General features: G+C 51.0%; 1 protein-coding gene across 1 annotated transcript; it reads right to left on the bottom strand.

Annotated features, from left to right (window-relative positions):
- Nucleotides 1–465: 465 nt before the first annotated feature.
- Cdc37 (cell division cycle 37, HSP90 cochaperone) lies at nucleotides 466–13203 on the bottom strand. The gene is made up of 8 exons (XM_005078557.4): nucleotides 12989–13203; nucleotides 6026–6304; nucleotides 5536–5644; nucleotides 5339–5454; nucleotides 5140–5262; nucleotides 2793–2975; nucleotides 2619–2690; nucleotides 466–1037 (listed from the first exon to the last, which is right to left on the bottom strand). Exons 1-8 carry the CDS (start codon nucleotides 13088–13090, stop codon nucleotides 882–884), a joined length of 1140 nt encoding a protein of 379 aa, XP_005078614.1. The 5' UTR covers nucleotides 13091–13203; the 3' UTR covers nucleotides 466–881.
- Between the last annotated feature and the right edge of the window lie 17 nt (nucleotides 13204–13220).

Raw genomic sequence — 13220 nt, forward strand, 5'->3', positions numbered from 1 at the left:
TGACCCTACTACTTGGGAGGCAGAGGCAGGCAAATCTCTGAGTTTGAGGCCAGCCTGGTCTACAAAGTATGTTTAAGGATAGCCAAGGATACATAGAAACCCTGTTTCAAAAAGACACGCGCGCGCACACACACACACGCACGCACGCACGCGCGCACACAAATTCAAATTTAGATTAAGATGTTTCCCTAGCAGAGGCGAAGGCCAGTGTGAAAGGTGTGCGTCTCACGTAGCCCAGGCTGCCCTTAAACTTGGGTCCTTTTGCCTCCATGGGGTGCTTGCGAGGCAAAGATGGGAGAGAGGGGGAAAAGAGGAACGACAGGCTGAGAAAGACTAGCAGTTGGTGAGGTACTGAAGGCCTAGGACTTCTCAACAGTGAGGGACAGGGCAAGGCGGGGCTGTCAGGACTCTGGCTCTCCCCCATCTAGGTCCACCCTCTGCCTCAAACAGCACCAAGCCACGGCATCCAGCACCTGGAACTGTTTATTAAACACTGTTGCCAGTTGCAGGACAGAAAGCTAGACAGAAGAAAAACAATGATCACAGGCCCACAGGGACAGACCCTGCCCATTTGGGAACATGTTTATCCCCAACCCAGTGGACCAACCTGGCAACTGCTGCCCTCCCCAGACCCCCAGGACTTTGGCATAATGCTGATTGGGGGGCAGGGATGCAGACAGTAGAACCCCTAAACCCAAAGCAGAAAGTCTGATGAGTGGTGGGGACAGGCTGGAAGAAAGGGGACATGGGGCAAGCCATGGGCCGGGTGCAGGGGCAGCAGAAGTGAAGGAAGTCAGGAGCTAGGAACATGGTGTCTAGGTTTCCTTTTCTGGAGAAGGGCCCACAGAAGCCTGCAGGCCGGTGGCAGTGGCTGGGGCAGGTCACGCACTGACGTCTTTCTCGTTGCCCGCTTTGGGGACGGCTTCCAGCAATGGGTCCCCGGGGCCCGCCTCCTCCCCCTCCTTGGCCTCACCAGACTTGGAGTTGGGGACCCAGAGCCCAGAATCGATGCAACGCTGCATGTGATACTTGGCATCCTGTGGAGGGAGAGCACAGAGAAGGCTGCGTCAGCACATGGTGGTCCCACTTTCTTCAAAGCTGCTCGGCACACCTGCTCTACCCAGAATGATCCAGAACAATGGAAAAGGCTAGCTAGCTCAGCTGGTAGAGCAGCTGCCTGGTGCTCATGAGGCTCTGGGTTCCAGACACAGTAGTACACACTGTGATCCCACCACTTAGAAAGTAGAGGCAGAAGGATCTGTTGAGTTCAACGATAGCCTGGTCTACATAGTGAGACCCCCCACCTAAAAACAAACAAACAAACAAGTGAGCAGGCAAGCAAGCAAGCAAGCAAACAAAGGCCTTTCTTTTTCACACTAAGTGTGACAAACTAGGGTAGGCTGAAATCTTACTGGCAGCACCACTAAACCCTAAGCTGACAATGCTACAACTCATTTGCCATGAAGAGTGGTTGCAAACAGAGAGGCATCCAGAAACTGAAAACAGACAAGATGGCATCAAGTCTAGAGGGAAAGCCCAGCAGACTCCTGCGGTGCTGGGCACAGAGCCCAGGCTGCACACAAGCTCGGGAAGTGTCTGCCACTGAGCCACAGCCACAAACTTGTCAAAAAATTATTTTTATGTTTATTTGTCTGTGTGTGCATGTGGGGGTCAGTTCTCTCCTACCACACAGGGATGCAGGCTGTCAGGACTGGGTGCAGCACCTCCTGCTGGGGCATCGTATGGCCTTCACCAATTTTTTGAGGCAGGGACCTCAGAATGGAGCCCACATTGGCCTCAGCTCACAAGCCTCCTGTTGAAGCTGTGAGGGTATGCCAGAAACCTATTTCTTTTCCTTTTTTTTTTCTTTCTTTCTTTTTTTTTTTTTTTTTGAGGCAGGATTTCTCTGTGTAGCCCTGGCTGACCAGGAACTCACTCTATAGACAAGCTGGCCTTGAACTTGAAGAGATCCACCTGCCCCTGCCTCCCAAGTGCTGGGAGTAAAGGTGTGCACCACCACCCAGCGACTACCTGTTTTCTAACGAACTATGCTTTTCTTTCTAACATTTTTTTCTTACATGTATGGGTGTTTTGCCTACATATGTCTGTCTATATACCAGCTGTGTGTCTGGTGTCCAAAGAAGACCAGAAGATGGCATGGGGTGCCCTAGGAATGGAGTTACAGATTGCTGTGAGCTACCATGTGGGTGCTGGGAATTGAATCTGGGTCTTCTATAAGAGCCACCAATATTCTTAACCACTGAGCCATCTCTGTAGTCTCTCCTTTAGTCTTAAAGACTGGCCCTAATGTATTCCAGCCTCAGTAAGTTAGCAGACAATGACCTTGACCTCATTCCTGATCTCCTCCTGGACCACTGAGCCACACCCCAATCTCTTATTGCTATTTTGAGACAGGGTTTCACTGAGCTGCTCTGGCTCATCTTGAACTCATCCTGTGTAAGCCTGGCCTTGAACTTACAACCCTGCTCTTAGCCTCTCAAGATGACAGGCTTGCACTCCCAGGCCCACCCAGAGGCCACTCCTTCTCATCTGCTGCAGAACCTTGGAGACCAGGTCTGGACACACAGGCAGCCCTCAGGCCACACAGGGGCACTCACAGTGGGGTCCATCTTGCTGATGGCGTCTTGCAACATCTGCACGTCCTTCACGTCAAAGCATTTCTGCAGCTCCTGCGGTGCAGAGGGGCAGGTGAGGACCTGGGCTAGCCGGTGTGGGGAGGACAGCAACACTCACAGATCACCCTCCTCCCTCCTGGGCCCTGGGAGTCACACCTCAGGCAGGGACTCATAGACCTCCACGGGGTCCAGGCCACCAGGGCCCAGCCTCTTCTTGCGCTCCTCCTCCTCGTACTCCTTCATGGCCTTCTCTATGCGCAGCTTGGCACGGCCCCGGACACGCTCCTTAAAGGCCTCCAGCTCATACTTGAAGCCCTCCATGTACTGGTGGTCGGCAGTCTGCAGAAGAGGTGACACCCAGGTGTTTAGGCGGCGAGGCCCATCTGCAGCTTTTGCAAGACTTCTGGGGCTCCCCAAGGCTCTTCCTGAACTTCCCACGAGCACCTCAAGGCTTGGCCTTGCTCCTGTAATCAGTGCCCCTTTCTACTATCTTGTGGGCCATCTATGGACGGCAATGCCAGGCCCAGCTAAACAGCACAGGCCTGTACCACACCTTAGGTGTCTTCCAGCAAGGTCTCACAGGCACCTCAGTTCTGGATTGTTCTAGCCCGCCCCATTCTCAGGATCCCCAGTCTTTCAGAGGACCATATACCAGGAGCTCCAGCTCCAGGGACCTAATGCCCTCTCCTAGCCTCTGGAGACACTTGCATGCACATGGCACACATAAATTCACACAGGCACACACACACACATGATGCACATAGACTCAGGCACACACACACACATCAACAATAAATAGATATGCAAGTAAATAAAAAATAAATGTTTAATTGGGTCAGCAAGGTGGTTCAGTGAGTGAAGTGTTTGCCACGCAAGGCCAACAGCTTGTTTGACCACTGCAGCCCAAACACAGGTGGAGGAGAGGATCAACTCCAAAGTTGTGAATTCACACACATCATACATACAAACCACACAAACATATACACCACACACACATACATACAAACCACACACACATTCACCACACACATCATACATATAAACCACACAAACATATACACCACACACACATTCACCACACACATTCACCACACACACATTCACCACACACACATTCACCACACACATCATACATACAAACCACAGAGACATATACACCACACACACATTCACCACACACATCATACATGCAAACCACACACACATATACACCACACACACATTCACCACACACATCATACATGCAAACCACACACACATATACACCACACACACATTCACCACACACATCATACATGCAAACCACACACACATATACACCACACACACATACATACAAACCACACACACATTCACCACACACATCATACATATAAACCACACAAACATATACACCACACACACATTCACCACACACATCATACATGCAAACCACAGAGACATATACACCACACACATTCATACAAACCACACACATCATACATGCAAACCACACAAACATATACACCACACACACATTCACCACACACATCATACATACAAACCACAGAGACATATTCACCACACACACATACATACAAACCACACACACATTCACCACACACATCATACATACAAACCACAGAGACATATTCACCACACACACATACATACAAACCACACACACATTCACCACACACATCATACATGCAAACCACACACACATACACCACACACACATTCACCACACACATCATACATGCAAACCACACACACATTCACCACACACATCATACATGCAAACCACACACACATTCACCACACACACATTCACCACACACATCATACATACAAACCACAGAGACATATACACCACACACACATACATACAAACCACACACACATTCACCACACACATCATACATATAAACCACACAAACATACACCACACACACATTCACCACACACATTCACCACACACAGCATACATACAAACCACACAAACATATACACCACACACACATTCACCACACACATTCACCACACACAGCATACATGCAAACCACACACACATATACACCACACACATTCACCACACACAGCATACATACAAACCACACAAACATACACCACACACACATTCACCACACACATCATACATGCAAACCACACACACATATACACCACACACATTCACCATACACATCATACATACAAACCACACACACATACACCATGCACATCATACATATAAACCAGAGACATATACACCACATACATCATACACATCATACATGCAAACCAGAGACATACACATCACACATACATGCATATATACAAACCACCACACAGACATATACATCACACACACACATCACCATGAATACATACAATTTTAAAGATTACAAAGAAACAAATATTTGGCCACTGTGATCTCTGCACCACTCTGAGCCCTCCCAATAAAAGATGTAACCACAGGTCCCTAGACAGTGTGTACACCGTGAGCTTCCTCAGGAGTCCATACCTTGATCTTGGTGAAAAACTGCCGGAAGCAGGCGCGGGGGTCGACCTTCAGACTCTTGGCCAGCTCCAGAATGAACTGCATCACCATGGTCTGGTGCGCCACCTGCTCCATCAGCGCACATTTCTGCCAGGACAAGGAGGCGGGGTGTCACCAGGGGCCGTGTCCCGGGTCTCCAGAAGCTGGGCCGGGCCTCACTCACCTCCTCCACTTCCAGGTCAATGCACCAGATAACCAGGTAGTTGGCGGTCTCCTCACACACCAGGTGGACATTGTCTGACAGGTACTTCTGGCTGTCATCCCAGCGGTGGAGCATGCCTGCAGGAGAGGATGTTGCAGAGGCCATCGGAAGCCCTTCCCTGGCCTCAACTCCCACCCTGAGGCCCTGCAGGAACTTACCAAAATGCTTGATCTGTTTCTCGTACTTTTCCACGAAGGTCTTGTGCTTCTGCTCCCTGGCCTCCTCGGAGTCCTCCTCTGCCTTCTCAGGCTTGGTGTTGACCATGCTCTGTGACGGGGCGAGAGGACAAGTGGGCTGGGGCAAGGCAGGGCTGCGCCCGGGGTGCGGGGGCCGTGGCCGCCGCGCCCATCCTGTCCACATCGGAGGCGGTGGCGTTGATAAGTGCATCAAGGTGGCAGAGGCTTGGCCGCGGGCCTTGGGGCAGATCAGAGGGTATGGGTGGGCTTCATTGGTCTCTACCAGCCAGTCCCACGATAGACCTGTCCCCCATAGCTGTGCCTGCCTCTCCCTGCCAGAATCACTCTTCTAATGTACAGGGACAGGAGACAGGCATGGACCTGGGGCCTTCACAGTTCAGACAGGTGTAGCCTCCACCACCCAGCCCAGCCCAGCGCGAGCCTGCTCTGCAGTGCCCTCGCCGTGCCCCACCTTGCTGAAGCCATCCTTGCTGAGGGTGTCCACATTCCAGGGCATGCTCTTCTCCTTCTTGCGCATGTCCTCCAGCTTCTGCTCCCAGCTCCGCTCCTCCTTGCGCAGCTGCTGCGCCTCGGCTCGCAGCCGCTCCAGCTCCCCCTGGCCCGTGCCCTCGGCCACCTCCAGCTCCCTCAGCTTGCGCTGGCACTCAGCCACCTTGCGCTTACACTCCCGGCAGCCCCGGTCCAGCTCCTCCTTCTCCTTCTGAAACTGCTCCATGCGCTCCACCCGGGCCTGTGGGCAGGGACAGCCAGCAGTGGGTCACTTACAAACAACTTTAGCGGCCAGGCGTGGTGGTGCTCGCCTTTAGTCTCAGCACCCAGGAGGCAGAGGCAGGTGGATCTTTGAGTTGGAGGCCAGCCTGGTCTACAAGAGTTCCAGGGCAGCCAGAGATACACAGAGAAAGCCTGTCTCAAAAAACAAAACAAAAAAACAAAGGAAAGAAACAAACAAAAGAGCAACTTTGTCCCTTGACTCCTGCCCAGCCACAGCCCTGGGGTTTCAATCTCAGCAATGGACACGACCCCAAGAGATGTGTACACCAAAGTCTAAGTCCTGGCCTCCCCCGGAGGACTAGACACACCTTGGTCAGGGGCAAGCCTTGGGTCCTTCACAGAGCCAAGTGCTACTTGTTGGTGCCCTGATGCCACGTTTTTAGTTTCTCGTCTTACTAGCAACTGTCTCTCTGTGCAGCTGCGAACGACCCTCATCCTGGTCTCCTACCTCTCCAGGGCAGGACAAGGAAGAGCAGCACCGGTCATGAGGGGACAACTCAGCAGCAATGGCCTTGTTCAGCACTTTCATTTTGAAAACATAGGTTTAATCAATTTATTTATTTTTGTATGTATGCATGCTCACACATATCACAACAACACACAAAGAGGAGATGTGAGAGCCCTACTGTGTGGGTGCCAGGGATTGAACTCAGGTTGTCAGACTTGGTGCCTTCACCCACTGAGCCATCTTGCTAGCCCTTGCTTACCATCTGAAGACATCTTAGGTTGCACCAGCAGCATAAACAAAACCACAGAGAAACCCAAGTGGCCATGGTAGAGCACACCTGTGCCCACGCACTCAGGGAGGCTGAGCCAGAAGACTGAGTATATACCAGGCTAGCCTAGGCAACTCCACAAGACCTGTCCTGATATAAAACTTAAGGCCAAGCATGGTAGCAAATGCTTTTAATCCCAGCCATGAGCAGATGGAGGCAGGTAGAGCTCAAGTAAACACAATAAACTTTAGGGCCAGTGAGATTGTTCAGAGAGTAAAAGTGCTTGCTGCCAAGCATGATGACTTAAGTTCCATCCCTGAGACTCACACAGTGCAGAGAAGCAATTCCCAAGTTGTCCTCTGACCCCCACACAGCACTAGTGTATAGTCCTACACACACACACACACACACACACACACACACACACACACACACACACACACACCCTACACTCACATTAAACACATAAACAGATTAAATGCCCCAAAGGTTCTTCACTTACGAAGAAACTGACCTGGAGAAAGCCATTTATTTATTTAGGTTTTTTGAGACAGGGTTTCTCTGTGTAGCCCTTACTGTCCTGGAACTAACTCTGCAGACCAGGATGGCCCCTCAATTCAAAAGATGCACCTGCCTTTGTCTCATGCTGAGATTAAAGGTGTGTGCCACCAAGCCCAACCAAACAAAAAACAAAATGCATTACAAAGTTGTTACACAAATGTGGATACATAGATGTGTATCAGTGCAGTACTAGAGGCTGAACTTCAGGTCAAGTACTACAACCCCAGCCATTTTGTTAATTTTGTTTTGGTATTTTGTTTTTAGAGACAGGGTTTCTCTGCATAGCCTTGGCTGTCCTAGAACTCGCTCTGCAAGCCAGTTTGGCCTTGAACTCAGAGACCAGACTGCCTTTGCCTCCAAAGTGCTGGGATTAAAGGCGTGTGCCACTATAACCTGGCTTAATTTGTTTTGAGAAATTTGAGTGTTTCTTCTTCTTCTTCTTTTTTTTTTTTTTGGTTTTTTGAGACAGGGTTTCTCTGTATTGCTTTGTCCTAGAACTCACTCTGTAGACCAGGCTGGCCTTGAACTCACTGAGATCCGATTGCCTCTGCCTCCCGAGTGCTGGGATTAAAGGTGTGTGTCACCAGGCTTGAGAAAGAGTGTCCTTGAACTTGTGGTAAAACTCCTGCTTCATTGTCCCTAGGGCTAGAGTGATAAGGTATGTACCACCATAACTGGCTTTTCACTTTTAGACAGACAGACAGACAGACAGACAGACAGACAGACAGACAGACAGACACACACACACACACACACACACACACACACACACACACACACACACACACACGACAGAGCTGAGCAGTGTTGACACACATCTTTAATCCCAGCACTTGGGAGGCAGAAGCAGGCAGATCTCTGTGAGTTTGAGGCCAGCCTGGTCTACATAGTAAGTTCCAGGACAGCCAGGATCATCCCACAGAGAAACCCTGTTTAGAAAAAAACACACACAAAAACAAAACTACACATACAGACACAGCCAAAGCACTTGAGGACCATAGGAATTTGGAGACCGTATAGGTAACCAGAGTGAGACAGCTCCCAGGAAGAGCACTGTGCAAGGATGAGCCGAGTTCAGATCCCGCATTCATCAGAGAGCTGTGCTGCCCGTAACCCAGCACTGTAGGGAGCAGACAGGAGGATGGTGGGCTCGTTGGCCCCAGCCTAGCTCCAGGTTCAGTGAGAGTTGTCTCAAGGGAATAAGGCAGAGAGAGACGAAGCAGGACCTGACATCATTCTCTGTCCTCTGCATGTGAACCCACGCACATGTGCTCACATGACAACAAAAGGCCCGTCTGTGGCAGCCCTAGCCTGTGTCATGTTTTCCTAAGGGCTCTAAGGACAGCGACAGGAAGTAGACAGGCTGCTGGCATTCTGGAGGATGGCCACCATCCACTCTAGTGTCCTCTGACTCTAAGGGGGAGGGCACATGGTGCTGGTGACAGCGGCCACTGGCTTGGCCTGGCTCATACCTTCTACAAGAGAGTGGTGGCGGCAGGCACAAGTGACAGGATGGTGTGGGGTCCTTACAGAGGGACAGAGGTCCTCAGAACTCTGACACCATGTTGTAGCTCACTGGAAGGAGCCAGGCAGGAAACCCCACACAGCACAGGTCTGGCCACAGAGCCTAGGAACTCACTTAGCTGCTTCTCAAAGCTCCACATCTTTTTCACTAGTGGTGGTTCCACCAGAGACTGAACTAGTGTCCCACACCTGCTCTGCAAGTTGCCTGCTACTGAGCTGCACACAGCCTTTTTATTTTATAGTTTAACACGGTGTCTCCTTACATCAGGAGGCCTGCCTGACCTCACCTCACTCTACGTTGTCGAGGCTGGCCCTGAATTTGTGATCTCCTGCCTCAGCCTCCCCAGCAGCTGGAAAAACAGGTCTGCACCACTGGGCCAAGTTGGGATTTTGGGATTTCTGCCACGGTGTGTGTATGGAGTGTGGAGGTCAGAGGACAACTTGTGTCAGTTCTCTTTCTCCATGTGAATAGCAAGGGTTAAACTTGGGTCGTCAGGTTTGGTGACCTGTTGATGAAAAGCTGAACTACCTTGCTGGACCCTTGCTGTTTATTTTTTTGACAGGGGCTCAAGTAGCTCAGGCTGGCCTCCACTTGCTATATGGCCAAGGATAGCCTTGAATGACAGCCATGCACTATCGCATCTGGCTTTGAATCAGTTTGGAAATTACAGGCACACTTAAAAAGTGCTGACAGTAACTACTACCCCTCAAGGCACACCTAAACAGTGATGACAAGAACTATTACCCCAAGGCAATCAGTTGTTAAACACTGGGAAACTTATACCAACCCTATGGGTCACACAGATCCTACTCACATTCTCAGAAGACTGAGGCACAGAGCAGCCAAACAGAGCCCCGAAGTCACAGCACATCAGGGTCACAGACCAGGAATGTGGCCCGTCAATCAGGCCTCTCTCTCTCGGAGCTTATGAACCCAGCCCCATCACAGACGGATGCAGAAGAGGCGAGGTTAGATTGCCCACCAGAGCCTGCCTATCCTCCCACATGTGCTGGGGCAGAGAGCTCCACTTCCCTCCTCCGTATTACAGTCACAGCAGCAAGACAGAAAGCAGGCTCTGTACTAGTGGGGGGAGGCTAACTGTTCTCCACGCAGTAGGAAGACAAACCTCTTCACACAACAGAGAGGTGTTCCTGAGAATAGTTCACCAACCACAAGGGTCTTCAGAGCTTCCTAATGCAATGCTATGAGGCAGGGGACACTGTGCTGGCAGCCAGCCCAGCAGCTGGCCTGGCGGGTGGTCATCTGAGGAAACTGGAAGGAATAGGTGTGTGCGTGGATGGAGAACAGACACTCATTTGGGGAAGATGGGTAAGACCTTCTAGGAGCTTCCAGATAAATGAAGAGGAGCTGCCCTCAGGAAGATGGGGTGCAAACTTCCTAACTGTAAAGTGCCTGCCCTAAGCTCGAGAGCTTAACAAGCTCAGGGGCCAATGAGAAGGCTCACTGGTAAGGGCCTGCCGCCAAGCCTGAAGACCCGAGTCTGAGCACCAGAACCCACATGGGAGAAGAAAACAGATTCCACCAAGTTATCTTCTGACTCCATGGGTACCATGGACTACACATGTACATTTACACATACATGAGTGCATACACAAATGACTAAAACGTAATTTTAGCACAGGGTATAACACACAGGTACATGGATATAGATGCTTTGATTTGGGACAGCAGGTTAGACCACTGTCTCTTTACTGTTGTGCGAGGAATGCAACCCAGGACCTCCTGCATGCTACACAAGTGCTCTATCACTAAAGCACATCTCCAGAACACCGTTAGATCTTGGTAGTTAGTACACCACTGTGCTGTGGGCATTGCTGGCAGAGGAGGAGTGGAAGAGCGTGGCTCAGACACACTTTGAATTCTAAGGTCTGAATCTGGGGAGATCTGTGCTGGACAGATTTTTAAAAATGTGTAGGATTTTATTTTATCTGCTTGGTTGTTGACAGGATCCCATGTGGTCCATGCCAGCCTCAAGCTTTCTATGTCGCTGAAGGCTTTGAACGTCCGACCTTCCTGCTCCCATCTCCACAGTGCTGGGACTACAGGCCTGTCCCACCAGGGCTAGCTTTTAAGCAGTGCTGGGGACACAGCACAAGGCAATGACACACAACTGAGCACCAGCCTATTTGACTTTTGAGACTGTCTCGTGTAGTTCAAGCTAGCCTAGAATTGCCATGTACGAAGGACTGACTGAATTCCTCATCCTCCTACCTCCATCTCCCAAGACCTGTGTTTACAGATGTGTGGCATCATGCTCAAGCAAGTAGGGTGAAATTGGCCTAAGATCCAGGAGGTCCCCCAGTTAAGTAGGATAGTTTGAACCCTGGAGAGAAGCCCATAAGGCTTCAGGGGAAAGAGCAGGTAGGACAGGATGGGTTTGGGTTTCTGAGCTCAGGTTTGCTGAGTTTCTTTTTCTCTGGTTTTCTTGTTTGTTTTTTCAAGACAGGGTTTCTCTGTGTAGCCCTGGCTGTCCTGGAATTCTCTCTGTAAACAAGACTGACCTGGAACTCACAGGCCTGCCTCTGCCTCCCTAGTGCTGGGATTAAAGGCATGAACCACACTGCCTGGCTCGTAGTTTGGTGAATATTCAATGATGGCCAAAGTTCATACTGAAGCCAGGGGCAGGATGGGGGTCTACTTACTATAAAGAAGCAGAGGTTCTGGCCGGAAGTTAAGTGGGTGGGGTTTCCTGGAATAATGGGAAAAAAGAGTCTGCAGGCTAGAGTCAGGAAAGCTACTGGGCAGGAGTGGGGCTGGAGGCTAAGTGCAGAGGAGGGGACTTCAACCCTTAAGTCCTGGGTGGGACTGAAGTCCCTAGTGAGGTTCTGGTCTACACTCCAGGGAAAGGGGCCCTGGGTTGTAGAACCCCGGCTGAAAGCTAAGATCGGGAAATTAAGACACCAATCTCATTCAGTCTGGGAGTTGGGGGCAGGGTGTCTCTGGGCCTTAATGGAAATTAGTGCTTAAGATCCTGGGGAGTAGATGCCACAGCAAGTCAAAAGTATTGTGGACCCAGGCTCCAGGGGTTGAGAAGAGGCAGAAGGGAGGTGGGCGATCAGCAGTGGGCGCATGGCAGGGATAAGGGAGAGGCTAACAGAACCCGAGGTCTGGACTCCGAGAAAGAATTCTGAGGAGAAAGAAAGGTTCCACACAGGTGACGGGACCCCTACTCACAAGGGCCAGAGTTTGGAGGAGTCTAGGCTCCGATGAAAGCATTAAGAATTGATAAGAAGACTCGGTGTGTATAGGTGCTTGTGGAAAATTGGGGTGACCTAAGTTCCATGCCCCGTTCTAACGTGGTGAAAGGAGAGGCCTGACTTGTGTTACCTGTCCTTTAACCTACACATACACGCTGTGCCACAAGCACACAAGACACACCACTGTAAGTAAACTAACAGATAAGTGTACGAATAAAATAAAAGATAGCAGAGCGGGAGAGCCCAGACATGATGGTGGGGAGTTCGGGTCCCCAGTGATCCTGAAGTCCTGGGATGGAATTTAAAAGTCCAGGCCAACATGATGGTGCACACCTTTAATCCCAGCACTGGGAAGGCAGAGGCAGGCGGATCTCCGTGAGTTAGTGACCAGCCTGGTCTACAGAGCGAGTTCCAGGCCAGGCAAGGCTATAGTGAGATCCTGTTTCAATTTTTTTTAAAAAAGAGAGAAAGCAAGCCCAGACTGTGGAATAGGAGTCTGCAGACGTCAATAGCTGAGTTTCCCCCGACCCGCCCGAATCAGGGCGGCCAGGGTAAGAGGTCAGAACTCTAGAGCGGGGGGTCCCGGGAGTGGGGGGGAAGGGGATGCGCGCGCACAGCCCCACCTGGTGCCGCCAGCGGAAGAGGCTGGCCGTGTCGATGTTGGGGTGCGTCTCGTCCTCATCGTCCGACACCTCGATGTGATCCCAAACGCTGTAGTCCACCATCTTCGCCTCGGAGGCCCGGATTGGTTCCCGGCTCTCCACACGGCCGGGCGCTGAACAGGGACCCACAAGGGATAGAGAGTCCGCTCGCGGAGCCCCGCCCCTTCCGCTTCCGCTCACGGCGCCGCGCACG

Source organism: Mesocricetus auratus, unplaced genomic scaffold, assembly GCF_017639785.1.
Source record: "Mesocricetus auratus isolate SY011 unplaced genomic scaffold, BCM_Maur_2.0 Super-Scaffold_100022, whole genome shotgun sequence".
NCBI classification, from domain to species: domain Eukaryota; kingdom Metazoa; phylum Chordata; class Mammalia; order Rodentia; family Cricetidae; genus Mesocricetus; species Mesocricetus auratus.